Below are 27,765 nucleotides of genomic sequence, written 5' to 3' on the forward strand. Positions count from 1 at the left end.
CCTTCTACGTTAGATATTCCAGTGGCCTCTGTGCACCAGACCCAGAGTGGTCAGGGCTAGCCAGTGCTGGGTGCATGCCAGCTCAAGAGGCTTCTTCTAGTCTAAGCCGGGGACTGGCTCCTCGGGGGTCCTTCTGTGAGCTGGCACCAGCTTCCATTCAGCTCTGGGTACCCTCAGACACAAGTCCTGCCAGCTCAGCTTCTCAGGAACATACTCATTTAAGACAAACACCCCCACCCTCTTTAGTGGCATTCTACTCACAGGCAATTGTCTTGACTTCCATTTCAACATTTATGGAAAAAGTCTCTCTTTTCCATTAGGCTCTTTAAGGGCAGAGATGTGTCAGCTTTGCCCACTGCTATATCCCCAGCATTCAGGGCAGAACTCAGCCCAGAGTAGGCACTCAAATTAGTTGTTGAAGGAATTACCTGTTACTTTAGGCAAGCCAAATGTCAGGACACACAGCCAACTTCAGAGGGTAGGCAATAAATAGAAGGAACACTGCGCTCCATGGCCATCCTCGTGAAATGGATTTATTTGTACATTGAAAAGGGATTGTTTGGATGGATTTGTGAATGACTGACATAAAATACTAAGACCTCTAATATAAAGTGGCTTTAAGACCACTCTATACCCCCCCGAATTCTGAAGCTGCTACTATTGGAGGCAAATCACTGACCTGCAAATTACAGCAGCATTTCCCAGGTTTTAAATTTTTAAATGGACCCATTATTACCTTTCCCCACCCCAACCGAGATATACAAAATTACACACATGACACAATTTATGTAAATATTTTTCAAGGTTTTATTGCAAACCAAAGTTGGTTTATCACACACAAGAAAAGTTGTGTGGTGGGGTGGAAGGGGCGGGAAGAATTGTACATATTATAACCATGTTAATTACAGTACATTAAAATGTTGGTTTACATTACAAATAAGCCTGTAAGTTTAAATATACTAGTGTTATAACCCAATGTACAGACTTTCTTTATACAATACATACACTTATCAGGAATGCAAAAAAAAAAAAACATAAATAATGCCCATTTTACAGGTGACATTTTAAACAATGAAAATACCAGGCTTTGACCGACAACTGGGGCATTGGTCCATAAAAACCCTTTCTAAAAATAGAAATATTTGTAGCAGCAATGCTTTCTTTAAGCATCTGGATACAAGTCATTGCAAGACCATTTTCAATAAATTTTAGTTATTAACTGTATCTTACAAAAAAAACGGTCTACACATAAATTTATCTTCCAAATATGGAAGAAACAAACAATGTCCCACATTGTAGTGTCCTGCAAGTGTCACATTGATGCTTATAACTAAATCCATCTGTGATCAAGCATACCACACTCATACTACTGTTCACACAGTAAATCCACAAGGAAAAATAAAGAACTGAAACGCTCTGCAATAGGAAAAGCTTTGGAGCTAACACGATCTCATCAGAAAAGGCACATTTCATAAGATTCGTTATCACGGCCCAGACAGACCTTCAGAAAATCCTTCTCAGAACTGCGTCATCCTACTAAGACTACTGCATCTGTCTATGGCGGCACTCAAATGCTCATTTCAGAGATAGCACCATGTTGGAAGGAAGAATAGAAATGAAAACCTCATGAGCTCACTGAGAGGAGGATGTGCTCTTCGAAAAGCTTCCAGCAAACAGTGTGCAATAAGATTGCCAAGATGTGCAAGCTTCCAGAGATGTGCAAATTCTCTTTATGTCCTGTCAGCTGGCAGCTCCGCCAAAAGGCTAACTAAAACACTTAAAAACACACATAAAATCCTTCAAGACCAACCCTCGGACTATTCAGAGGAAAGAGTCCATAGGAGGTGCATAGGAAAAGCCTAGGAAGGCCTCGGCCGCTTCCTTGACGCTGGCTGTGAGGAGGATGCTGTCGGGGGACCTGCCAATGGAGTTGGGGACTGGCTCTTCAGTAAACTCAGGGTCAAAGTGCCGCAGGTCACTCGGTCCACTCTATTGGGGAAGGAAACAAAACAAAACCAAACCACTTAGTGTTAAGAATTCAGGCGGCAGACAGGACGGGGAAATCCTCTCTTGGGCTTTCAAAGCTGGAGCTCAGGTTTCGAGGGGATGCCAGGGAAACCCCCATTGGACCATCCACTTCAAGCATGGAACCCACAGGCCACAGCAAGTTTAAATAACGAGGATAGTGTTCACTTTTTCTCTTTCAGTACTTTTAATTGAGAAACGTGTAGAAAAGTCATGTTAGTCTCGTTGGGACAAAAATTTGACTTTTCATCTAGATAAAATAACGGTTTGTGAATAAAAGTTGTGCCAATTCAGTCCCTGAGGGTCCCCAACCCTCCTCCCCCCACCCACACCGCCAGCCCCAGCGCTGACCTAGGTGCCCTTCGCACCTTCCTATACTCAGAAGAAAGAGATACTCACCACATTTGGGTTGAAAGGGGGAGTAATCTTCTTATTAATGAGATCATCCCAGTTAATTAGGGAGAAGAAGACATGATTCTTAATCTCCATCTGTTGAGGAGAAACAGGAGATTGCTTCAGACACAAGAGATTCAGGGAGGGCAGTGGGGTCTAGCACATTTCCCGGAAGCCCAGGACAGGAGGGGAAGTCACTCACAAAGTCATCCTTGGCGCCCAGCCTCTTTGTCCGGTCTTTCTGCAGGAGGCCCTCCAGGAGGTGTCTGGCGGAATTGGTGATATTTGGCTTCAGCTGGAGCGGCTTGTTCAGAATGTTATCATACATCTCAGCCGTATTGCGGCTGTAAAAAGGAGGCTGAAAGGAGGAGGGACATTGCTGGTTAGCTTTAAGTTCCTACAGCACGCATTACCAACAAAGTCTTGCACCACATTAAGCTAGCTGTGACAAAGTCTTTTCCTTAACAGGCTTTCTTTGCCCCAGATTTTTAAAGTGTCTATCTCACAACTCCTATCCAGGAACGGATCCTAATAAGCCACATTTTTCCTCACACAGGTGCAGGGGGTCCTATCTAGTAAAATGTGAATTTACAAGAAAGAAAAAAAATTCACTAACAGCTTTCTATAGAACACTTACAAAATAACCACTGGGCCTCCTCTCTTATCAGCATGTGATCAGCTTATTCATAGAGCGCAAGACACAATGACCAGTAAGTCCAGATTTTAAGACAATGACATCCTAGGGAGCATTATTAAACCGGGCGTAAGATTCCATGACTCTCCATGTGCTACTCACCAGGCCATAGAGCATCTCATATAAGACGGCCCCCAGGCACCACCAGTCCACGGTCCTGTCATAAGGCTGCTTATGAAGCACCTCAGGTGCGAGATACTGAAACACAAAGCAGGAAAACAGAGCGTTTAGAAGACTGTGAAACCAGGCAATCCCAGGAGTGCACCAGGAGTGCATTTTGAAAGCGTTGAGACCCCGGGGTCACTTGCAGGATGGGTTTCTTTACATTACTTCCTGATAAAAATTGCTGGACTTGGGGAGGCTGACTGGCCAGTTATCGTTCTGATATCTAGGAAGCTGCTGGGCACCCAGCAGATAGCTTACTTGAGAATTTACAACCTTTTATGACATGGCTTTTGCGAACAGCTGGTCCTAATTAAAGCCACACGAGGCCTCAGGATTTCTCATGCTGCATCAAACAGAAAATATATTTTCCTTGCTCTGAATTGGACTGAAAAATCTCTGAGAACAATTTACCCTTTTGGTAATTTCAGTATAATTGTGCTTGGCTCTCCCGGGAAGGGGCAGACCAGGCAGCAAATGCAGAATGCTCCTACCTCGGGCGTGCCGCAGAAGGTGGACGTTGTGCCATTGTGTTCGATGTTCTCCTTGCAGAGGCCAAAGTCAGTAAGGACAATGTGTCCCTGTGAATCCAGCAAAATATTCTCTGGTTTTAAGTCTCTGTAGGAAAAAAAAAAAAAAAAAGAAAAAAAAAAAGTTGTGTAGGTGAATTTCATTTCATAAGAAAGCCTCTGTGAAAATAATAGCTTGGGGTATTAGAAGCATTTTCAATTCACTGTAGCTGTACAGTGAATAAAAAGGGAGTCCTTGTTCTGCTAATCTATTCTGGATTTGGCACAATCCTAGCTGGCTAGTTCCCTGGAGGCATGGGGTCAAGACAGTTCACATGCTGGGGGGTCCAGCTATAGGTGACCAAGCTGTACCAAATACAAATGGTTTTAAGGCTCTGTCAGAGGCGGGGCTCCGTCTCCTTCACACCTGGGAAGGTAACCTTGAGTGCTCTCCGGCGGCTCACCTATAAACGATGTTCAGAGAGTGCAGGTAACCCAAGGCACTGGCTATTTCAGCAGCATAGAAACGAGCCCGTGGTTCCAGGAAGCAACGCTCCCTCTGGAGATGGTAGAACAACTGCAGGAGACGGGACAAAGTTAGTCTGGGTTGCCAGGGCCTGATAACAATGCATTTAATTAGTCTTGACATATATAGCTAAAGAGGACAATTGCAGGAAGTGGCCTTAAATAGTCTATTAACTATTTGAAAACTTCAAGTTAAAGGAAAGGCTAATTCTGGTAACTCCCCCCTGCCCCCCAAACATCATTTAAAAACTTTCCTCTCAAACTAAACCAAAAATTCCATATGCAGACACCCAAAGGTCAGCTCATATTCCCACTGCTCACCTCTCCACCGTTGATGTAGTCGAGGACGAAGTACAATTTGTCAGCAGTCTGGAAAGAGAAGTGAAGGCCCACCAGGAAAGGGTGTTTCACATTCTTCAGTAGAACATTCCGTTCCGACATAATATGCTTTTCCTAGAAAAAGGACAATTAAGATTTAGTGGCAAATTTCAACTTGGTACCAAAATTCCAAGGTAAAACCACTCAATGAATGTCTATCCCCAGCTGCAATCCATCAAGCACACTTCGTACCTCCTTCTTTTTCAGGATCGCTTTCTTCTGTAAAACTTTGACTGCATAGAATGCCTCCTCTGCCTTGTGTCTTGCTAGAAGAACCTGTAATTTCAATAAAAAAAAAAATCATTTTGCTATCTACAGGGAGAATATAAAATGAACACATGAGAGACTATAAATAATGAGGCCTTTAAATCTGAAATTACCTTCCCAAAACTGCCTTTCCCAATCACTTTCAAGAAGTGAAAGTCAGATGGTTTAGCATGAGGATTGGATGATGGTCCCAAGTTGATTTGCTGAGAAGGACTTGGCTGGAAAAGAAAGTATTTTCTTTTAATATCCTTGCTTCAAAGGAAGACAACAATAAAGGACAGGCCGTGTAAAAAGATGCTACATTTGCAAATGGCTGAGGCAAGTCACCACACAGCACAGAACCCCAACCAAGACTATTTTTCATCCGAACACATTTCTATTTTCATATGGGCGTATGGAAATTGTACACAATCGTGTTGTGTGTCTGGATAGAGCTTTTAGGCAACAGGCCTTTTAAAATACTTCACTGACTCAATAGTTAAGTAAGTGCTTATGTCACTTGTTATGCCATTAACTAGGCATTCCTGCCTTGACACTAATTTCTAGAAATGCTATTGTAATCCATCCATGTAGTTATACTGACTCATTTACGAGATTCCTCTACAGGAGCATCACAAAAGGAGAATACTTACCGGGGGGGAAGGGTTGGCATTCATAAGCTCAGGCTCCTGAGGTTGGGAGATTTTCAAAATGGACTGAACTTCGGGGCTGCAGAGAAAGAAAGAATTTAGAATCTCCAGAACTCTCACCAGGGGGCACACCAACACCAGTCGGAAGTTTCTGGCTCAACTACCCCTCCCCCCCCCATACATACATACATACAGCTCGAGGGTCTAAAAACACCCAAAGAAATTACTGAGTCAAAGAAAATTTTAGCCAAAGAAAAGAATAAATCCAGTTAGATACAGGGATGAGGGCTGTTCTTCATGAAAACAGGGGCGAATTGGGCAAACATGAAAATTCTATCTTACAGCTCTAGGACAGGTCCAATGAGCAAATTAGTTTTTATGTTTAAGAGGTTTCCGGTTGGAACTTACAAAAGGGCTCCCACCCTCGGGGAAGCCTTGGGCTTTCGGATCGATGCCCCGGGGAGAATGTGTCTTCACTTCGGGTAAACAAACTCTACCACTTACTTTTGTTTCTCCCAATCCTCCCCCCAGCACTTACTGTTTGCATGCATAGGAGTTATTGGCAATCTTCTGAATAAAGTCGTTCAGGCCCATCCTCCTCTGTTTCATGAAAGCTGTGAAATAAAGGAGAAATGAACGTCTGGAGGCTTCGTGACGTCCGACGCCGCACAAAACGGATGCGCGACCTTAAAAATAAGACTTGCTCGTCGCAGAGCCCCGAGTCCCGCACAGCTGCGGCACTCACCGATGAGAATCGCTACCATCCCCCTCATCCTGGAGTAGGTGAGGGCGCCCCTAGCAGCCTCGGTTTTCACCGTCATCCCCGCGGGGAGCGCGCAGCGGGTCGGCGGCGGCGGCGGGAGACCGGCTCGGCCCTCACTGCCCGCGCGCCGCCCGCCCGCCGCCTTATGAGCCCGCAAACCCGCCTCGGCCCCGCCCCGCCCCGCCCCGCCTCGGCTCGGCCCGCCCCGCCGCGCCCCGCCCCCGCCGCTCGCGCGCCCCGGGCGGGCTGCACCGCGGACGGCGGCGGGGGCGGGCGCTTGGGCCCCGGCCCCGGCCCCGGCCCCGGCCCCAGGGCGAGCCCGAGCCCGAGCCCGAGCCCGAGGCGGGGGCGGGGGCGGGGGGCTCGGGGCCTGCCCGGAGGCCCCGCGCGGGATCGTTATCTGGCTCTGCGCTCCCGGGCGGGCGGGCGGGGGGAAATCGCCGGCGGAGGGGGCGGGCGGGGAGGTGGAGTCCGGGGTAATTTTCCACGTTTCTCAACTATTCCGCGCGGCTGAGGAACTCGGAGTCGCGGCGCTGGGGCGCTTTCCGCTCGGCGCCCCGCCGGCCGGTGGCTCTGCCCCTTCCCTCCCGCACCCCGCACCCCCGGCAGCCCCCGCACCCCGCGGCCGCGCGCACCGCCAGCCCCCGACGCCCTCCTCTGCGGGGGCTCCGCGGCTCCGGGACCCCGCGCGCTCCCGCCGCCCTCCGCCCTCGCCCTCCGCCCTCCCAGCCCGCGCCCCGCCGCCCACCCCGGTCCCCCGGGCCGGAGCCGAGCGGGGCGTCCCCGGGGGCGGCCGTGGCGCTTACCCAGGCCGGTCAGGAGGAAGGACTCGCTGCGTTTCTGCGCCTCCGCCCTCTTTTTGTGGCGGGGCCGGAGCAGGGGCTCGAGCCGGGCCCGGGCCAGCGCGCCCTGCATCTCCCCGTGGCCGCGGCGGCGGGCGCGCAGCGGGCGAGGGAGCCGGGGCAACACTGACGTTTCCTTGAAGGAGCCGCCGTGACTCAGGCCGGGCAAGATTTCCTGCCCCGAGACCCAAAACAAACAAGCGGCCCTTGTGCACGGCCGAGCCGCTTCCGAAAACGCCTTTTTTGTGCCTCTGGCCCAAGCCAAGCGAGGCTGCAAAATCCCAGCACTTGGAAGCGGAGGAAGGAAGGAAAGAGAGAGGGAAGGGGGAGGGAAGGGTCAGGAATGTGCAGGGGAGGGGGCGGAAACAAAGGTCGCTCGGCGCTAACGGGGACACAAAAGTACGGTCCGCATTCCACTTTCCCCCCTAACCTTTGGGAACGTTCTGTCCGCCCCGCATGTCCTTTTTTTTTTTTTTCTTGCATCTTTAATCCCCGCCGCGCCGGGAACACGTGCGGAAGTGGCAGTTGGGGAGCGGTGGCTCCGCGCCGGGCGCCGACCTGGCGTGACCCGGGGCAGCGGCGACTCCCCGGTTCCCCCTCCAGCTGTCTCACCTGAGAACTCTGCGGGGTCTTGACCACCCTTACCGTGTCCTCGCCCTCCCCACCCTCCTCCGGTTAATTCCAGGGCTCCTTCAAGTCCCTGATAAACTGGGACTGGAGACCTCGGGCAGGAGCGGCCGGTGCCTGCGCTCCAGCGCGCGGAGGGCCGAGGGCAGCGCGGCCGGGGACCCCGCCGCTGGGGGCGCCCGGGCGCTGCGGTCGGACGCGGGCGCGAGGACTCTGGCCGGCGCCGGGCCCGCAAGCCACGAGCAGAGCAGGCGACGGGGCCGGGGAGGGAGCCGGCTGGCGGCAAGGCACGAAGGCTCGCGGGGCCAGGTGCCGGCGCTTGCTGGTGCTGTCCGCGGTGGCTGCCCTGCCGTGACCCCTTTACTGGCAACGGCCCTGCCATTTTTGAGTTGCGTACTGGGTCTGACACACTCCGAAATACCAGCTGTCAAACCGAGAATAGCATGGGAAGCCGCTTTCCTTTCGTCCTGGGCAGGGGTTGGTTTTGCAGGCACAACCCCCTCGTTTGCCCTAATATGATCTGTAGCCTCAGCTGCTGCTTGGTTTGCTCAGTTGCAAAAGCCCCAAACTCGGAGAGGGGCTGGAAAATTTTGCTCAGCTTCCACTCTCAAAAAAAAAAAAAAAAAAGCACTTTTCAAGGCCTGAAATTGACGTTCCAAACTCAAGCAAGGTTTAGAATACTCCAAATCACAGTAACTGGCCCATTACTGTTTCCTCTTCCATGGTACTGCCAGTGCGCCCTCCCCCCCGCCCCACCCTATGTTCTGTTCCATTCCAGCCCAGCCGGGCCCTGCTCTCCCACCATTCTGCCCCCTTGTAAGACAGCAAATTTGGCAAAGCCTGCCCAGAACACACCAACCTGCACCGAGATTTCTGCTTGTTTGTTCTTAAAATATGAAACTGAGAAACCTTCATCAGACACCCTCCCCTGCATCCCCACCTCCTGTGCCATCTCCAGGCCAAGGAGCCTCAGATCCTCTGAAGCATCTTCGTTTTAGCCATCCTCTCCAAATTATAGTAATACAAGTACACAAACCTTTCAAAGGGGATTTTATAGCTTCCTCTTTCATTCTTCAGGTTGCCTAAGACATGAAGGTTGGGGATTACTTTCTGGAGGCAGGAGGTAGAGCTCAGTTATGGCTGGAATAGCCTCTCTGCTAAGGTGCCTGATAAGGCTGGAAGCTGAGATGTCAGGGAGCAGAGTCAGGCAACTGTCCTGCTCTGTTATGCACCCCACTTTATATAAAGGCAATTTACATACAGGAAGGGAGCAAGCTGCAAAGTTCAACACTGGGCCATTTATTCTCTCCATTGCAACATCACTCAGAAAATTACAGTCATCAGCGTCCTGAGTTTATTACACCCCCAGCAAGACACACACGAAATGTAACTTGACTGATTATCATCACAAACCAGTCCAGAAAAAATTCAAAACACATGCACAGTGTTCATTTTTTCAAAGAAGCTCTGCCACATGCATTCCAGGAGGAACGTGGAATTCAAGTTAGAGGGCTCTAAGTGGGATACAGAAGAGGCACAACCGTATGATTTGTGGTTGGAACAGAAAAGGAACGTCTGATGTTCTTCTTCCTCCCCCTACCCTAATGTTCAGCAGCTGGAGACGGACGGTCTGTTAAACTTATCATTTAACATAGAGAATCAAGTTGTTGAGACTGGCTTTTCTTCCAACCGGATACCTGAAGGGTGGAGCAGGCGCCCCCAGTTCTGTCCCAGCAACCTACTAAGACTTCCGAACAGGAAGGTGACACACAGCAGTGGCGGGTGGATGGGGTGGGTGGGTGGGGGGGGAGACGGGGCCGCGGGAGTGGGGGGGATGGTGTGTGACGCGCTCCAGTTCACTCTGCGCAGGCTTTGGGTTACCCTGTGGCCACTATTCAAACGCTTGATCTGTTCTTCCTTCCCGTCGCCAGCCTGCTTCTTTGGTCCAGAGAGTCTTCCTACCGGGAGGAATCCGGCCGGCCTCTTTCCTCTGACTCCCAAGTAGCAAAGTGGCCAGAGTTGCGTCACCAAATTCTGCTTGTAAATGCAGCCCAGAGGGCGATCGTGTTCTCTGGCAGAAGCACTCTGGAATGCACAATTGCCCCTACTTCTCCTGAGGTTTAATCAGTTCCAGGTAATTTCTCTACAGCACCTTGTGCAGTCACAGAAAATATAGACGGCTTGATAGGAGATAGGGTAATTACTTCCCCACTCCCCCAAGCCAGTAATCTCATTTATGCCTCATAGTGGGGAAACTGCAATCAAAACACTCAAATGGCAATGATTCACCAAGATGTAAAGTTTGCACTGAAACAAATCATTTTCCAATGTATGTGTATTTTAATGCTTCAGAAAATCGTTTAGTTCTTCTACTCTAATTTTCCTTAATGGTGGACTGTAAATATGGAAACTTTAAAGCTTTATTAAGATATGACCTTTTTTCATTTAATACAAGGCCCAGTAAATAAATTCCTGGTATTTCTCAGCATATTAAAGGAGATGCTTTGAAAAATATTTTTAAAGGAAGTATTTATTTATTTTAGAGAGAGAGGGAGAGAGAGAGAGAGAGAGAGAGCAGGGAGACGGGTGCAGAGAGAGAGAGAGAGGAAGAGAGAATCCTCAGGCCAACTCCCTGCTGAGCACGGAGCCCAAAGCTGGGCTCAATCCCATGACCCTGAGATCATGACCTGAGCAGAAACCAAGAGGCAGACGCATAACTAGTTGACTGAGCCACCCAGGCACCTCTAAAAATATTTTTAGAAGGATTTAGCTCTTTGACTACTTAAGTGTGTCAGCTGCGTGTATCTTCTTTCCCTAGATACAATATCTTCCATTGATAACGGCAATATACTTGTTCTGTATTGCCCAAAGTGCCAAAAATTCTAGAACAATTATGTGCACAGTTCAGGTTCCCATGCTTATTGATTCATTCGTTGATGCTTATAGAATCCTTTTTCTGAAGCATCACCAAAAAAAGTACATAGAAACACCAAAAAACATAATTATTACTCTAGAGAGCAACTGCATGGATCAGTTTTCGTTAAAGGTTGTCAATGAGTGCGTACCCCCCCTTTTTTTACAGTATTCATCAACAAAAAAATGATGACAGCAGATGAGTTTATTCATGAGAGCTGTTATAGATAAGTAAACGGCAATGGTGGTTAAATAGCTGTCTGTAGATCACAGATTCTATAGTGATTATTACGTTCCGGACTCCTTAACTATCAAAAGTAACATGCGCAAAGAGGGTAAGAATGTGCCTGAATAGATAACTAAGAGAAGAACACATTACTTCGAATAACGGTGTTCAATGCTATTAAAATGCACAAAACTACACACTTTATTTATGCAGGGCTTATTTCTTTTCCAAGACAGTGGTTTTGAATAAGAACGAACCCTGGAATAGAGTTTTGTTAAATAATATACACATGGCTGTCTGGTATGGAGGCCTTAGGTTGTTTTCTCTCACACACTTTTCAGCTATTGAGGATTAAGCAATTATTGTTATTTTTCTTCTGAGTTGCAGGTGACAGGCAAAACTTACTTTTGAAACCAAATTTATCTCCTTCCTATAACCCTTCTCTGTCCCTGAAATTCATTGCCATACCTCTCCCCACATCCCCGCCCCCTAGCACTGGTTTGCTCTGTGGTCCTGCAAACTCTGAAATGTTGCCTTCCACCCTCCACCCCACTAATGCGCTGCTCTCAGCTAATCTCCACAGGAGGTATTGACCTGATTCTCCTTCCCTTACTCCCTCCTTCCTTCCATGCCTCTCTTTCTCCCTCTCTTCCACCCTCCCTTGCCTTTGTTCATGGAAGCATTTTTTTTTAAAGATTTATTTATTCAGAGAGAGAGAGAGACAGAGACAGAGACAGAGACAGAGACAGAGACAACAGGCAGAGGGAGAAGCAGGCTCCATGTAGGAAGCCGGATGCGGGACCCGATCCCGGGTCTCCAGGACCACACCACGGGCTGCAGGCGGCGCTAAACCAATTTAACTAGCACTTATTAGGTATAAATATTAAGCTCAAGGGATACAAATATGAATAATCTCTTTATTTGAAGTTCACAGAAGCGGTCATTCTGAATGGGGGGCACATGCATAAATCATGATACGATAGGATGAAGGTTAAAACAGAGGTCCCAGCAATCTGCCATAGTAAACAGAGGAATATTCTACTGGGGAGAAGCAGCAGACATGTAGTTGTTGGGGAAAGTCTCACAAAGAAATGATATTTGGGCTGATCCTGGAAAAGTCAGCTAGGGACAAGAGAGGAAAGTCATTCTAGGCAGAAGAAAGCACGAGCACCAAACTCTGAGGTGCTATGTAGCACCTCTGGAGTGATTTGGAAATATGTCCCTTACTCAGACTTCACACACAAGCAAGACATACAGGACTGTGGCTGCTTCTGCTGCAGTGGCAAAACAGCACACTCAGGTGAAATTAAAAAAAAAAAAAGACCCTAGTGGCATAAATCTGTCTCTCCCTCTCACTGCCTCCCCTTCTCCAACCCCAATACCTATGGAATTAATAATGTCTTAAAAATGTATGTATTTAAAGAACTGCCAAGTATTTGACTGCACAGGACAGTCAGCTCTAGGCATGACTGGAGTTCCTTCATCCATCAACAGATTGTTCTAGAATTATGCTTCAGACACTGCTAGCTGCAGGAGGTACAATGATGCACATGAGCTCACAGAGGGAGGGGTCGGGTGGGAAGTCACCTACAAAGTACACTGAGCCCTACTGAGAAGGGATTAAAAGACACAAGGAAAATTATTCCACCAAGGCTTTTATTTTTTAGTTTATTATTATTATTTTTTCCTCAAGGCTTTTAACCGCTGAGCCACCCAGGCATCCCTACTCAAGGCTTTTAAAGTGACACATTCCAATGTGTTTTGGAAAGCTCATTCAAACCAAAATGTGATTGATAACTATTACCCTTTCAAAGGATATTTTTTTTTTTAAATAGCCCTAAGTCATTAAAAATGAACAAATTTACACACAAAGATATATAAGGGAACGTTGGAATTTGGAATGGGAAATTCACGTAGTTGGAAGAGTATGAACATTTAGGCAAGCATAGCTGTAATCCCGCATAGGGAGTGGCAATCTCACAGCCGCAGTGAATGACCTCAGTGTTCCATACCTGTCTCTTCCGAAAGCCGGCGCACAGGAACGCTGGTGGGGGATAGGGACATGGTTTGGTAGTAAGTTTTTTAATTTCAATCAGGCAAAGCGGCCGTGGTAGCTCTTGACATGGGAGGAATGGTAATCTAGCTAGCAACAAACCAACAGGTCTATAACAGGCTGAAAACTCATCTTATCCTATTTATTTATTTATTTATTTATTTATTTATTTATTTATTTATTTAATTTATTTATTTATTTATTTATTTATTTATTTATTTTTAAGATTTTTGTTTATTTGAGAGAGAGAGATAGTGAGAGAGAGAGAGAGAGAGCACAAGCATGGGGCAGGGAAAGGGAGAAGCAGAATCCCTGCTGAGCAGGGAGATGGATGCATGCGGGGCTCAATCCCAGGACAAGAGCCAAAGGGCCGAAGGCAGACACTTGACCGACCGAGCCACCCAGGCACCCCACCTTACCCCCATCTTTGGGATGTTGTCAATGTCTGATGTAGCATGATCCAATGAGCAATAAATAAAAATAAAAACTAATTATCAACCAGAATACGGCATGCAGGGCGAGGAAGAGCACATATTTGACAGCTTAATATTTGGCTCTCAGGATTGACCTGAAAAATGACTTCCAGGGAATTTTCTAGACGATTATGAAAAATAACACAAGAGTAAATTGGAAAAACTTTTTAAGTCAAAATTCAATATTATCTGCAATTTTCCAAACACAAGACAACTATGGCCTTATGTTAAACATTTGTATTTCAAAAGGCCTCTGTCAACTCAAATATTGATTTGTAATGGTAAAATGGCAGGTATCGAGGTAAGGAAGTCCAGAGAGCTGTGGCCTGCAGAGCCTCTCCCTTGCAGGATGAACGCACACCTGTGCTTACTTTCCCTGCAAGTCCTCAGCGCAGCCCAACATTCGGGCAGCACGGGGGTTGAAATTTCCTTACAAGACGCATCCTTCCCGGGACACACATATTAAAGTTGTAACCTACATGAAGAGAGCAGAAAGGGTTCTCTTTCGCCCCTGCTCTATTTGCAGAGTGCCAAGAGTAAATGAGGAGCCTGGATTTCTGGCACACAGCTTTTGCCAAACTGCAGTGAGACCTGAAAGCTTTAATTTGCTCACTATAAATCTCTCCCCAAATCGTTCCCATTTCTGGCCCTGTAATTTATCTAGGAAGAAGCAACAGAAACTCCTCCCTCCAGAATTGTTTCCTATAAACCCTGCCTATAAATTGCAGCAACAAAATAAGATAAATGTAACAGTAACCAACAGGGGAAAACCAGGGGTAGGATGGCTGGCGGAAGGTTGATGGGGCATCATTTTAACATAAAGCAGTTTAGTGAACTTTCTTTTCATTTCAACCCCGAATGTAAGCTCCATAAACATTTTTGCCACTTTGCTCAGCAAGCTCTGGAGTGTCGGCAAGTTACTGAAGAGGGGGCTCCTCGCGGTCCACGTCAGTCAGCTACACCTGAGGCTCATTATCTGTGAGCTTCTAGACAAGGTATTCTCTAAACCTTAATAATCTGTATAATGGGGATACTAAATATAAATTGCAAAAGTAACTGAAATGGAGAATTTAATAAGTGCCTCACTTAACTTGGGACCCCACATAGAAAATATGACATGTCTAGGTGCTTTACCCCTACCCTACACATATCACAACTACAAACGGAACATATCAAGCAACACAAATTGCACAAATGGCTCCTACAACTCAGGAAGGTAATGGGTATGTACTGTAAGTAGATGAACTGCACGGGCCACTTAATCTGCTAGGCCAAGGACAGGGGTGTGTGGTGGGAATTCCATCAGAGGCCTGAAAAGATAATCCATTTTGTTCTTCAACTTTTCCACTCCTTTGGTCTCCCGGTGGACAATGCTCCAGGAAGGGTTGTATCAAAGAACTAAATACCATGATAACAGAAGAAATGTTTATATATCAAGTAAGGCTAAAGTTTAAGTTGAAAAGAGCAGAGAATCAGCTAAAAGTTAACCCAAAGGAGGTTTTAATTGTTTGGGGTGGGATGGTAACAACAGAATGTACATTTGGGCCTATTGAGAGGGTGAGGTCATTTAAAGCAGGTCAGAGAAGGCTAGCTAGCACAGAAGATGCTTTTCTGTGGTTACTCAGCTTATCCTCAGGGAAAGAAGAACAAGCTCGTACTGATTGCATGGGGCCTGTTATTTGTACTCATTCAGACACTATGGAGCGGCACTTTTGTGCCAGGCAGTATGTGTCCTGGATGTGACAGTTATCCAAGATGCACAGCATTGCCACATTCGAGGAGGTCATGGTCCATATTTATTTGGCTAAATTGACTAGTGCTTTCCCCAAAGCAAAGGCAAGCTGACAGATATTTCTACTTTCTCTAAGGCCTAGCTACACTTAAATGCCATTAATATATAGCTTTGGGCAGGTTTAACCATTTGGAATACTTACTTTTTCAAATGAGGAATATGCTGGAAGTTGTCCTGTTGCTGTAATATTGTGAGGTGCTGTGATATCTGGGAAAAGATAAATCTAAAAGGAACTTCTTGGATGCCCAGAACTACCTCATGTGGCTAATCCTTTGGAATCCTCCCCTTCTCCACACCTTCCTCCCTACTCCACCCCACACTGCCCCATCATAGTCTTTAGTCAGGCATTTTGTGGCTCATTTATTTACATCTTAAGTGCCTCTCTGGATTGTTGAGTTCCTTGAAGATTAGACCACAGGATCACAAAATGCCTGCCTACCATTCTTTAATCAGGCCCTAGTGTGGTTCCCTCTTTCCACTCTTCCCTTTCATTTCCAAGCTGGTGCCATCTTGGCTCTGTACCTTTTGCGAGGCCAACCTTGTGTCTGCCTTCAGGACTTTGTCTATGCCCTGCCCTCCAACTGGGATGATTTCCTCCTGGTGCTCACATGGCTGGATCCTTCTTGCTACTCAGATCTCAGGGTAAACGTCACTTACACAGTGAACCTAAACTAACCAGATGGCTATCCTTTGTCACTCACTCTATTTCAATTATCTGCATATTAGTTTTAGTATCTGACATTTTTCTTGGGTTCATTGTTTGTCTCTTTGCACTAGAAAATAGTCTCTGTAAGATATGGATCTTTGTTTTATCCTCCATAGTATTTCTGGTACTCAGAAGAGTGTGTGGCCCATAGGAAGTGCTTAATAAATGAAATAATTTAATAATATGCACCTTACATATTGCTAGGCACATAGTAGATTTTCAACCAAATTTTGTTTTCCTCCAATCAGCTAATAGTCAAGGGTACATTTTCTTAGCAATCTCTTTCCAACTCACTATGAAGACCAAAATCAAACCGAAGTTTAGATATTCTGTTACATATCACATATTATGCAGTTGCTTCAGAAAACTGAGGAACTAAATTTTATGAATGATGTACAGTGAAGATTTTGAAATCAAGGCTGTTCTTTTGGTCCAATGAGGTCATTAAGCAATCATACTGAATAACCATTTTCCAAGAAAACTGAAGTAGATACTCTTTTTTATAGACAATATCCAATGGATACTTTGTCAAGTTCAGAGAATCAAACCATTGGGAGGGTAGCCATCTAGGCTTTCATCTGCCCAGATTGGTAAAATGCCAATTTAGCCTCTTATTCCAAGGACCACAGATAATCTTCCAACAAGTCAGAAAACTGTATCCTCTTTTTTTTCCTCCTTTTAAACTTGCTCCCTAAGTTCTCCATTGCTCTCACTCCCCAATTCTTTGCTATCTATTAAGATAGAATTTTAAGGTGAGAATCCATTAAATTCCATGATACTTCTGCTTTCAGCTGAAGGCCCTCTGGTTTGTTCCCTTCATGAACCTCCTCAGTTTTACAGTGGAGTGATCACATTCACAAGATGATGGTAGTTGACTAAGGAGAATTGCCCTTTTTTAAGTTTAAGAAAATAGCAAACTAACTTTCCCAGCATGATGGACTTTAGACAGAGAGTCAGCCTGGTGCTCCAGTGGTCTCTTCTCAGCAGAATTTGATTGCTCTGCAGGATCTGTAAAAGCAGATGTGCCCTCCATAGGTAATAGTAGCAAGATGTCACACTGTATTTCTACATGCATAGAAATAAAGGGAGGGAAATCCCTCTTCATTAATGGTTCCATATGAATTTGGTCTATAGGAAAGCATGCTGTCATAACCTTTTTGACTTCTGTCATTTAACCAACTTTGCCTCAAGAACTTCAGAACCTCTCATCCAGCCTGAGGACACACAGAATAACATGGCCATCTCACAGAGGATTTTCTCTCTTGCAATACTAAAGGCCTTCCATACTTTTCATATTGCCTGAAAACCTGAATGAAATTTTATTACAAAACACTCCTACTTTATTTTCTTTTAAAATATCCTTCTCTACACAATGGTAGGGCCTGGATAAAGGGATCCCTATTGTGCAGTGCCTAGTGTGTTGTTTTAAAGCCATTGCAGAACGACCATTACGTTGTCAGAACCGGCAAGGCACATGCGCAAATACCAAGTTGATAAGTAACTGCATTTTCTTTTCTTTTTTTTTTTTTATTGGAGTTCAATTTGTCAACATATAGTATAACACCCAGTACTCATCCCGTCAAGTGCCCCCCTCAGTGCCTGTCACCCAGTCAACCCCATCGCCCCGCCCACCTCCTCTTCCACTACCTCTTGTTCGTTTCCCAGAGTTAGGAGTCCCTCATGTTCTGTCTCCCTCTCTGATATTTCCCACTCATTTTCTCTTCTTTCCCATTTAATCCTCTCCACTATTTTTTATAGTCCCCGAATGAATGAAACCATATGATGATTGTCCTTCTCCAATTGACTTACTTCACTCAGCATAATACCCTCCAGTTCTATCCACAAGTAACTGTATTTTCATATCTTTGTGATGACATATACACACATGTATGCTAGCCAGGGTTCCCCAGAGAAGCAGAACTAATAGTGTATATACATATGTATATACATGTACAGACATACATATATGCATATTTACATGTATATGTTTGTGCACATGTACACACAGAGAGAGTTTTTATTTTTTAAAAATTGGCTCATATGACTTTGGAGTCCAAAGTCAAAAATCTATAGGGTGGGCTGGTAGGCTCCAGACCCAGAAAAAAAACTAATGTAGCTCAAGCCTGAAGTTCATCTGCTGATAGAATTCCTTCTTACTCAAAGGAGTTCAGTTTTTGTTCTTTTAAGGCCTTCAACTGTTTAGCTGTTGAGATAAAGCTTGCCCACATCATGGAGGACATTCTGCTTTACTCAAAGTTCACTGATTTAAAATGCTGATCTCATACAAAAAATATTCTTGTAAAAACATCTAAGATAATGTTTCACCAAATATCTAAGCATTGTGGCCCAGCAAAGTGGATATGCAAAATTAACTAACACAAGCCCACCACTTGTCAATTTGGCATTCATATGCATCTTCTTAAATGATATTTAATCTCCATATAAAGACATTAATAAGGTCAATACTTCCACCTAACATGATGTGACTGTCCTGAATATAACTGAAAATTTAATAACCTTTTCCCCAGAAGAGGATGTAAAGTCTTTGTGGTATGTTTATTCTTCTTGATTTCCTATAACTTAAATACTGTGGTATAAAGTCAATGCATCTTATGTGACATCACAAAGGGATAAGAGAGGGAAGAAAACAAAGAGATTTACATACACGCACACAAACATATTCATAACAAATAAAGAAGAAATACTCATGACAATCACAGTCTTTGTTTCTATAATTGGCCATGTGGTCATAGCTGGTATTTATAACTATTTTATTCCACTACCTATTTGTCTTCAACAAGCACCTCAACTGGTTGTAGTTCTTTACCTAATAGGATGATGCAAACCTTCCTTCCCAACAGGGGCTGGGCCATTAGTAGTCCTGTCTGGATTGGGTTGTTGTAGTTTTCTACTGGGTTTAATCACAGGGCATGGTACTAGTAAGAGATTCCCTGAGGGATCTCCTATATTCCAGACACACTCTTCTTTACCTCCATTGAGGACTAGCAGTCCAGCTTCTCCTTGGTCATCAGGACCAATCATCCCAGCCAGCATAGTACGTCCCTTTTTTGCCTGTTGATTGAGGGTTGCAAAGAGCCCAAAGGACACTGAGAGGCAGTCTTACTGAAATCACTGCTGTGTCTCCCAGTGGAAGCATGCCTCCCTTTGGAACCAAGACTTTAGGCCAGCAGAGCATAAAGTTGGGAAGACAGAAAGCAAAAATGTTGCTGTAGGTCACTAGGGCTAATAGTGAGTGGTGCGATACCCATTTTTACTCTGTGATTTCTGGACCTGTGAATCCCAGCTATGGGAGAAGCAGCACATATATTGGATGCTGATTAAGAACATATATATAACATCCTAGAAAACTTTGCTCCAGCCCTGCAAAGTATTGCTATCTGGCTGGCACTATAACTGAGTCTTCCAGTATTCTATCAAAAGTTGCCTCAGAGTATTGAGGAATATGGTAAGACCAGTGAATTCCATGAACACAGGGCCCATTGCCATACTTTATATGCTGTGAAGCTCGTTCCTTGATCAGAAGCAATGCTGCATAGAATACCAGGATAATGGATAAGGCATTCTGTAAGTCTAGGGATGATTGTTCTTGTAGAAGCATTGTGTTCAGGAAGGGCAAATCTGTATCTAGAGTAAGTGTATACTCAGGTAAGAACAAGAGGCTGTCCCTTCCATGATGGGAGGGTTGGATGTAATCTACCTGCCAGATAATTCACTGATCACTCTGGGGATGGTGTGACATCAGAGGCTCAGGATTGGTCTTGGCTGCTGGCAGATTCGGTACTCAGCCATGGCTGTAGTTAGGTTGGCCTTGGTGAAAGGAAGTCCATGTTGCTGAGCCCATGTATAACCTTCATTTTCATCACCATGGCCCATTCAGTGATGATACAGGTGGCTGGGAAAGAGGCTAACTGATATCCACAGAATGGGTCATTCTATCCACTTGATCATTAAAATCTTCCTCTGCTGAGCTCACCCTTTGGAAGTCATTCACATGGAACTCAAATATCTTCACATTTTTTGCTTATTCAGAGAAGTTTATCTACATTTCCCTTCCCCAGACTTCACTGTCACCCATTTTGCAATCATTTTTTTTCGTGCACAATTGCCTGGCTGTCCAGCCAAATTATTAGCCACCTTCCATGAATGGGTATATGGTCACATGTCTGGCCAGTTCTCCTTCCAAACAAAATGAACAACCAGGTGAACTGCTCTTCAGTTCTACCCACTGAGAGGATCTCATTCACTACTGTCCTTGAGCAGTGTTCTAGAAAGGGGCTAGAGTATTGCAGCTGTCTGCTCCCACAGTTGTGTATATAGGTGTCAGTATCTCAGTGGTGTCATTCATACCCTGAGGGGGTTACATGCAAGCTTAATCTCACACAGAGATATGGAAATGCACTAATCCATTGACTTGATACTTAGCACTTGGATTTTTATTTCCTGAGGATTCTACATCATTTGCTGCTTTCTTAGTGCTTAGTAGATTTGAGTATATTTCACTATTTTAAAAACATTCCTGGCTAGCTTTGATATTTGAGTTTTGTTGTTTATCTTGTCCTTCTACTCTTCATTTAACTAATAATTTACAATATGAAACCCTGTGAATATTGGGCACTGCATCAGTTTACCAAGCAAAAATTCAAAGAAATGTTGATGATGCCCTGACTATACTACGTGACCACCCACTTAATGTACTTGAAAAATAATGAATAAAAGTATAGGAGGCATTATCTTAGCACTGAACATTTTTTGTGGAAAATTCTGAGGATCCCCTAAAACGTACTTTATGTTTTACAGAGCAGAACCACAACTTGGCGACTTAAAGTTGCTGAACACTCCACGTGCCAAGATATGGCACCTTAGTCCTTCTGATGTCTCAAAAAGCCCCAGGAAAATGTAACTTTTTGATATCTGTTACTTTGGGAAGTGTCCATCATGCCTCCATGATTGGTTATTCCTAGAATTTCAGGAGATAAAGTAGGAACTTCATTTTCCACACAGCTCATTCTGAAGTTTTGAAGCTCGATTCCAGCCCTTAAGACCCCAATAACCTCATGGTCTCATCTCCACTAGTAGTGACCCCCTTGGCTAAGCAGGGATTATAGGAATCTGCACACATCTTTACACTTTTCCAGTTATTAGAGACACAGAAAAAGCAGGATTATTTTGTGCACTTGTCTTTCCTCACTTCCTAACATATGTATTGCCATTATCAATGTTCTGTAAATATTGGATATGTTTAATGAGTAAGTCTTTCTGCTGGGGCCACCATAATTTCTCCTACTTACCATTCCTCAGCTTTAAAACCCTGAGATGAACATTAAAAGCCACGATCCTTTGGTCAGGTGACACATTGCAAGTAGGAGATGTTTAATCTGAGCTAGTTACTCGGCATAAATTTGTTTTTGTTTTTTATTATTATATCCTGGATCAGAACTATGATTAGCTGTCATTGCCAAATTTTCTAAGAGCATATGGTCATACCATCAGACACATTTTTATAGTACTATTTGTTTTTGAATTGTGATTACAGAATCCTTTTAACAAAATTGGTTGTCTCAAAAGAACTGTGGTTTGACTAAGAGTTTCAAATGTATTAATTACTTCTGGCCTGAATAACACCAAACTTTTTTCATAATCATGACTACACAAAAGATATAAATAAAATCTAAAAAGAAGAAAAAGAAAGAAAATAAGCTTTGTATAAGACCACAGGAAAATCACAGAGAAGAAATGAAACAGATGTGAGGAAAAGATAGGAATCATGAAGAATGCCTCACTTTCTAGACTGAATCAATATGGTCACTTAAAGAAGTTGCTGTAATGTTATTTGTTTATAAAACTTTATGCTTAAAATTCCACTCTACCTTCTTTTAGAGAAAATGATTATTCTAAAGATACAAGACTATTACTGTCCGTGTGTACAATGGTTCTATTTCACAATTCATAAAATATTGTTTAAAAACTAAAGCCTTAGAACACAGGCATAGATCATCATGATAGACTTGTTTGGAATTCATTCTTCAAATCATATTGTTTATATACCTATTTATATACCAACACAAATCTAGTTTGGCAAGTTGTTTCATAAGCCTTAAATTTGCCTTTTAAGAGGAAAAACATGTTTTTTTTTTTTTTTCTCCCCTCTTTGCCACATTGTAAATACCTTTATGTCCACAAACTGCTCTCGGAAGCATTACTGATGGCCCACTGCTTTCTGACTTTTCCTTTGATAACAAAAGGGCAGAGAGGAACTGAACATGCATGTTGTCTCAGTCCCATTTGCCACCCTCCTCTGCCTCCTTCTTATTTCTTTCCACTTCCCATGTACTTTTCTTTGGATTTTAATTTTTCTTAGGATTATTGATTTCTGTAAGGTTAATGGGGATATTGTAAGGTCCATCAGGACTGTTACGTTTTTTTCCATATCTTTTCTTAAAACAGTTATAAAGGATTGGAATTAATATTACACACAAAATATTATATGTATGTATACGGGATATATAGTATACATTATATATGACATTAATGTTATTAAACTATTAAACTTTTAATATTTCAAAAATGTTTGAAAACACATTTACATAAAGATATCAAAGAAGAACACACACACCTAGGTAGGTTACCTTTAGGAATAAAAGTATCTAACACTTTTATTGTTAGAACATGAACTGCTGGATCTAACATGTTATCTTTCCCAGCCAATTATTTTTTGTTACAGAACCATCCTTTCTGATTTGACTGCTTTCTGGTAATTTGTCTCACAAGGAGATGGGGTGAAGGCATGTGGCTGGATCACTGGAGACTCACTGGCATTTCTAAAAATAACCCAACCACTACTCACCTTAGCTCTATTGTACTCATGTGCTCACGTGTATGAAGGACAGTTCATAGCCCACACAATAAATTCTCTTTTTCTCTTTGTTTTAAAGTTTGAAACTATTGTATATATTCAAAGTTAGAGCTTTCATTTGACCAGCACCACTGTTCTCACTTCATGGTACTTATAGAACTGTGAAAAGATTCTATCAGTGTTAAGAGGCCCTTAGGAGCTCTGAACCTCCCTACAATCAATAATCCTACTAACCCATTTCTTGAGCTATTTCTTTATTTTTTCCACTAGAATCACCACTACTTCCAATGCTATCTCTACCATGGTCAACTAGCATCAATTAATAAAGTTATTCTGTAGAACATGTTCAAATACTCTCATGAAAGTTTTTTAATGACTGACTCTTCTGTGCATTCTAAAGCTGGTACATGTGGTGGTGCCAGGAGCGTACTGATAAGCTGAAACGAACATGTTCCTCTCTGTAACTTCTACAGTACATTTGTTACAATAGCATACATTAAACGATTAGACTAAGTGGCAGGTACTATGCACTAGTGTTTTTTATGCAATGTCTCATTTAATCCTCATAATAACCATATGAAGAACTTATCATCCCCCATTCATTCTTAAGATCTGAAGCTTAAAGGGGTAAGCATTAGTTGTGTGATGCAACAAAGCTAGAAGTGGTAAAACCAGAATGCAAATCTAGGATTTTCTGACACCAAAAGCTCTGCTTTAAACTAGAGAAATAATGTGGGTCTCTATCTGTTCCAAATGACAGTCTTTCACATATCTGTAGGCAGCTGTAATTATTTTAACTTGGATTTACGTTATTCTGTTCATAGCCTACCTACCTGTATCTGTCCAGTTTATCTACCTGAACTTTCAAGGGGAAAACTGTTGCCCCTCTCCCTACAGAACCCAGTAGAGTGCTGGGCAGGAAATGATACATTCTATCTCCCTCCTGTAAAACAAACCCTGCATTTACCTTAATTTCCCCCTTTCCCTAGCTCGCCCTGCCCCATGGCCAGGCCACATCTCAGTTTGAATCTCATTCTTGACTTTCTGTCCTTTCCTTTTCCTTGACTTGAATGTGACTTGAATGTGTCCACATTCAAGTGACTCTCATCACAAAACATCCCTCTTACCTTTGTGAAGTTGTAGCCGAAGACCTGGTGGAGTTTCCAGATCTGATTTCAATTCTGTTTTTTAGTATTTATGACTCAATATTTAGCTCTGGGCAAAACACTTAACTTCTTCAAATATCCTCTGGGTTATCACCCAGTAGGTTAATTCCACAGGGCAATTGGAAAGATCAGATGAGGTGTGGTATGAGGTGAAGCACAATTTAAAAACTCAAGTGTTTTACATAATGTAATACCTACAAGAACAGTGCAGCTGAACTATTAATATAAAATTTTCCTCTAAGAGCCAAAATTTTAGTACACGTGGAAGAACTGATTGCAACGTATTTCTTTCCTTTTTTTTTTAATTTAAATTTTAGTCAGGTAACATAGAGTGCAATATTGGTTTCAGGAGCAGAATTCAGTGATTCATCACTTACATACAACACCCAGTGCCACATATTTCTGAGGGAAAGATGGGCCCCGGAGCTACGCTGCTCAATGAAATTTATGCCAAAGGCCCCAACCCACACAGAGCTGATATTTTTTTTTCTATATCTGTTTGCATTTTCTTTTTTTGCTATCAATTTGCATCTTTATTGAAAAACAGTTTATGAGTAAGAAAGACTCTTAGGGTTGATTTCCTTCTATTTCCTCTCCATTTTACAAATGAGCTGTCTGGAGGCTCCCTGCCCTAAATTCCAATTCTGTGTTCATTTCGAGCATCCCAGATTATACTTCTCCATATCCCCATGGTCCTCCTCCCCCGATGCATCTCACCCCTCCATTCCCAATATCCTCTTCTCTGTCCCACACCTGCCCATTTTTGTGGGTCATTTCATCCTTGTGAAAGCCTGTTTTCATTATCAGTCACTGACCTATTCTTTTTATCATGTATAATTTTAAAATTGAAAAGTATCTGTCTTCAAATTTTCAAAACTATGTTTATATTTGACTAAATAAAATTCTTCTGTTATTAAGACAACAGTCCCAAGCCCTTTTTTCATTGTTTTTTCCTATGATGACATATGACCTCCTGAAATATTATTATCTCATGCATTATGCATCATGTGTTATGGGGCACTCTTCTTGGGCAAAAAGAAAGCTGTCAGGGGCAGAATATTTCAGCATGTTTAAAATAATAAAATACATTAGGAAATTTTCAGATCAGCGGCAAACAAAATCCACTACATTTTAAAAATATGTCTGATTAGTCTGACACATCTGATTAGTCTGACACACACTAGTAAAACAAAATGCCCATTAAAATATGAGAAAAAGGGCAGCCCAGGTGGCTCAGCGGTTTAGAGCAGCCTTCAGCCCAGGGCGTGATCCTGGAGACCTGGGATCGAGTCCCACGTCCGGCTCCTTACATGGAGCCTGCTTCTCCCTCTGCCTGTGTCTCTGCCTCTCATGAATAAATAAATAAAATCTTTTAAAAAATGTGAGAAAAATATGTGGAATATAAAAAATAGTGAAAAGGACTTTAAAGGAAAGGAGGTGAACTAAGTGAGGGAAAATTAGAGAGGGAGACAAACCATGAGAGACTCCTAACTGGGAAACAAACAAAGGGTTGTGGAAGGGGAGGTGAGTGGGGGCTTGGGGTAACTGGGTGACGGGCACTGAGAAGGGCATTTGATGGGATGAGCATTGGGTGTTATACAAGATGTTGGCAAATTGAATTTAAATAAAATATTTTTTAAAATGTGAGAAAACGAACTTTTCCAAAACTGTGAAGTTGCATTTAATCTACTTTCCTTGCATTTGCTAAGGAAGAAAATTTTCTGGTACCATTTTAGCTATAATGAAATGCCCTTTAATACTATGAAAATCAAAGATCTTTGACATGAATGATCTGAATAAAATGGGCACCAAGAAATACTGTGTGAAAACATTTAGAAAGAGTTCTGGGGAATCAGAAAAATCAGCCATTGTGAAACTCAGTTCAGCCTTGTGTAAAACAGCAGCAATAGCAAGTAATTTTGGTCATCTCACAGAGGAAGAAACAACTGTGAGTTCAACAAAGGTGGAAACAGATTTTGCTCCAACGTAAAGCTTTAGAAAGCTAAACTCTTAATTTCCATGGTCTGAGGGAGAGGGAAGGGGGCTTCCCTGTGTTGAGCTGAACTGAGTCTGCAGTCACATATGCACACATTTGGCAGCAGGATAATCGGGGGGGGGGGATTGAATTTGACAAACTTTTGCCATCAAACATAACTTAAATGCTACTGTCTTTAAATGGAGGAGTTTTGAGATGATATTTTGCTACTCCCTGGGATAAAGAATTCATCCTTGAACTTGGAACCCTCTATACCACTGTAAAAGGTTAAAGTCATGTAAAAATGACTTCAGTTGCTTTACAGATCTTTGCTGAAGAAGGTGATATTTTATCTAAATGACTAGGTCATGTCTAAGGCTCTTTCCAGCTTGAGGATTTTATATCCAGCCATATGTCTATTTTCAGGAAACTTATCAGTCTTGTGTCTGGGGAACCAGATAACAGTTGACAGTGAATAAAGAGCTTTGTGGTTCAGGGAGCTATAGGTCCAATAAAGCAGGAGATAGTAACATCAATGACAAAAATAAAATGCATTCTTTCAACCCATGGTTTGTAATCCCTAAATAGAGCAGGGGTATCTGTGTTCAGATTTGTATATGTGACATAATTCTATCTACAAGTAAGAAGAGCTAACATAAATTGAGCCCAAGCTATATACTGGATATACTTCCGAGTACCTTTACCTGCATTGTTTCCTTTGACTTTCACAAAACTCTATGACCTATTATAAATATTACATTTTTTGCAGGTGAAAAAAAGGGAAGTGTAGAAGAGTGAAACCGTTTGTCCAAGTCCCACGGATAATAAGCAATGAGGTTGGTGGCCAACTCAGCTGGCCCTTCTCAGGAGTTCACAGCCTAACCACAGAGGAAGGTGAACTGCTGAGCCATTTTCTGTTGCTTCACACATGCTCACTGGTGAGCCTGGCCAAATGGCTTGCTGGTCAACTCTAACGTGAGTGAGTTGAGTCCAGCTGACTGAGAGATGTGGTTCAGGAAACCAAGGGTGATTATGGCTACTTGATCTATGATGTTGGAAACTAATACCAAGTTTGATTTTGAAAAGATTGAGTTGGAGAAATAGGGTCATTCAGAAATGCATCAAGTGCAGAGTCTTTATGATTGTATCTCTGTTCCTTGCAAAGCCTACCTCTACTGCTGCTGCCATTGGTGGCATTGGTGAACTCTGGGATTCCTCACTCTGGGTGAGATGACCTTACTAATAAGATGGCTCCCTTTCTGTAGTTAGAACCTGAGTAAATGAGGTCAGTCCACTTAAAAGATTTTTACATGTCCATAGATTTTTATTCAATGGTTTTATCTTTAATAGCAAGAGGCAAAGTCTACATTGGCCAGCATGTATCAGATGGAAAGTTTCTGTGTAAGCAGATCTTATTTAATTTGTTTCATGTTTTTCTTTTTTGTTAGATAATGCCGTACTTTGAGGGAAGAAGCAACTGTTTTCTAGATATAAATATGAGAGTACTTGCTTTTTAAGAAAAAAATCTAGAAATCATGTTTCTTTGCTTTTTAAAACCTATATAATGAAGTCCTCCCTCTCCTTATATTAATTCAATGATCTAATTTTATATATTCTCTGAAATATTTCTGTAGTCCATATGTTTTTAAACTATGAATCATTTTGTTTCTACATTTGGCACATAAGCTATTACTACTCTTGAATAAATATGAATATACCACTTTATAGTGATTTCCACATCCCCAGAAATTTGGGTTGAATTTTAAAATGTGA

The 27,765-nt window shown here is 43.2% G+C and overlaps 1 protein-coding gene across 4 annotated transcripts in view; it reads right to left on the reverse strand.

Annotated features, from left to right (window-relative positions):
- Positions 1–783: 783 nt before the first annotated feature.
- Positions 784–27,765, reverse strand: part of SGK1 (serum/glucocorticoid regulated kinase 1) — a 109,728-nt gene continuing 82,746 nt past the window's right edge. The window contains exons 1-12 of one of the 4 annotated variants that reach the window (XM_055324642.1): positions 8,851–9,586; positions 6,121–6,196; positions 5,586–5,661; positions 5,067–5,171; positions 4,879–4,962; positions 4,630–4,761; positions 4,248–4,360; positions 3,769–3,892; positions 3,215–3,310; positions 2,621–2,776; positions 2,425–2,514; positions 784–1,989 (exon numbers count right to left, since the gene is read on the reverse strand). In XM_055324642.1, the coding sequence (XP_055180617.1) occupies positions 1,822–1,989; positions 2,425–2,514; positions 2,621–2,776; positions 3,215–3,310; positions 3,769–3,892; positions 4,248–4,360; positions 4,630–4,761; positions 4,879–4,962; positions 5,067–5,171; positions 5,586–5,661; positions 6,121–6,196; positions 8,851–8,884 (1,254 nt within the window). In that variant the 5' untranslated portion in view covers positions 8,885–9,586 and the 3' untranslated portion in view covers positions 784–1,821. Of the gene's footprint in view, positions 1,990–2,424; positions 2,515–2,620; positions 2,777–3,214; positions 3,311–3,768; positions 3,893–4,247; positions 4,361–4,629; positions 4,762–4,878; positions 4,963–5,066; positions 5,172–5,585; positions 5,662–6,120; positions 6,197–6,327; positions 6,475–7,151; positions 7,453–8,850; positions 9,587–27,765 lie in introns of those variants that run through there. The other 3 variants (XM_055324643.1, XM_055324641.1, XM_055324640.1) reach the window with 3 other exon arrangements.

Source organism: Nyctereutes procyonoides, unplaced genomic scaffold (genome assembly GCF_905146905.1).
Source record: "Nyctereutes procyonoides isolate TBG_1078 unplaced genomic scaffold, NYPRO_anot_genome, whole genome shotgun sequence".
In the NCBI taxonomy this organism is placed as follows: Eukaryota; Metazoa; Chordata; class Mammalia; order Carnivora; family Canidae; genus Nyctereutes; species Nyctereutes procyonoides.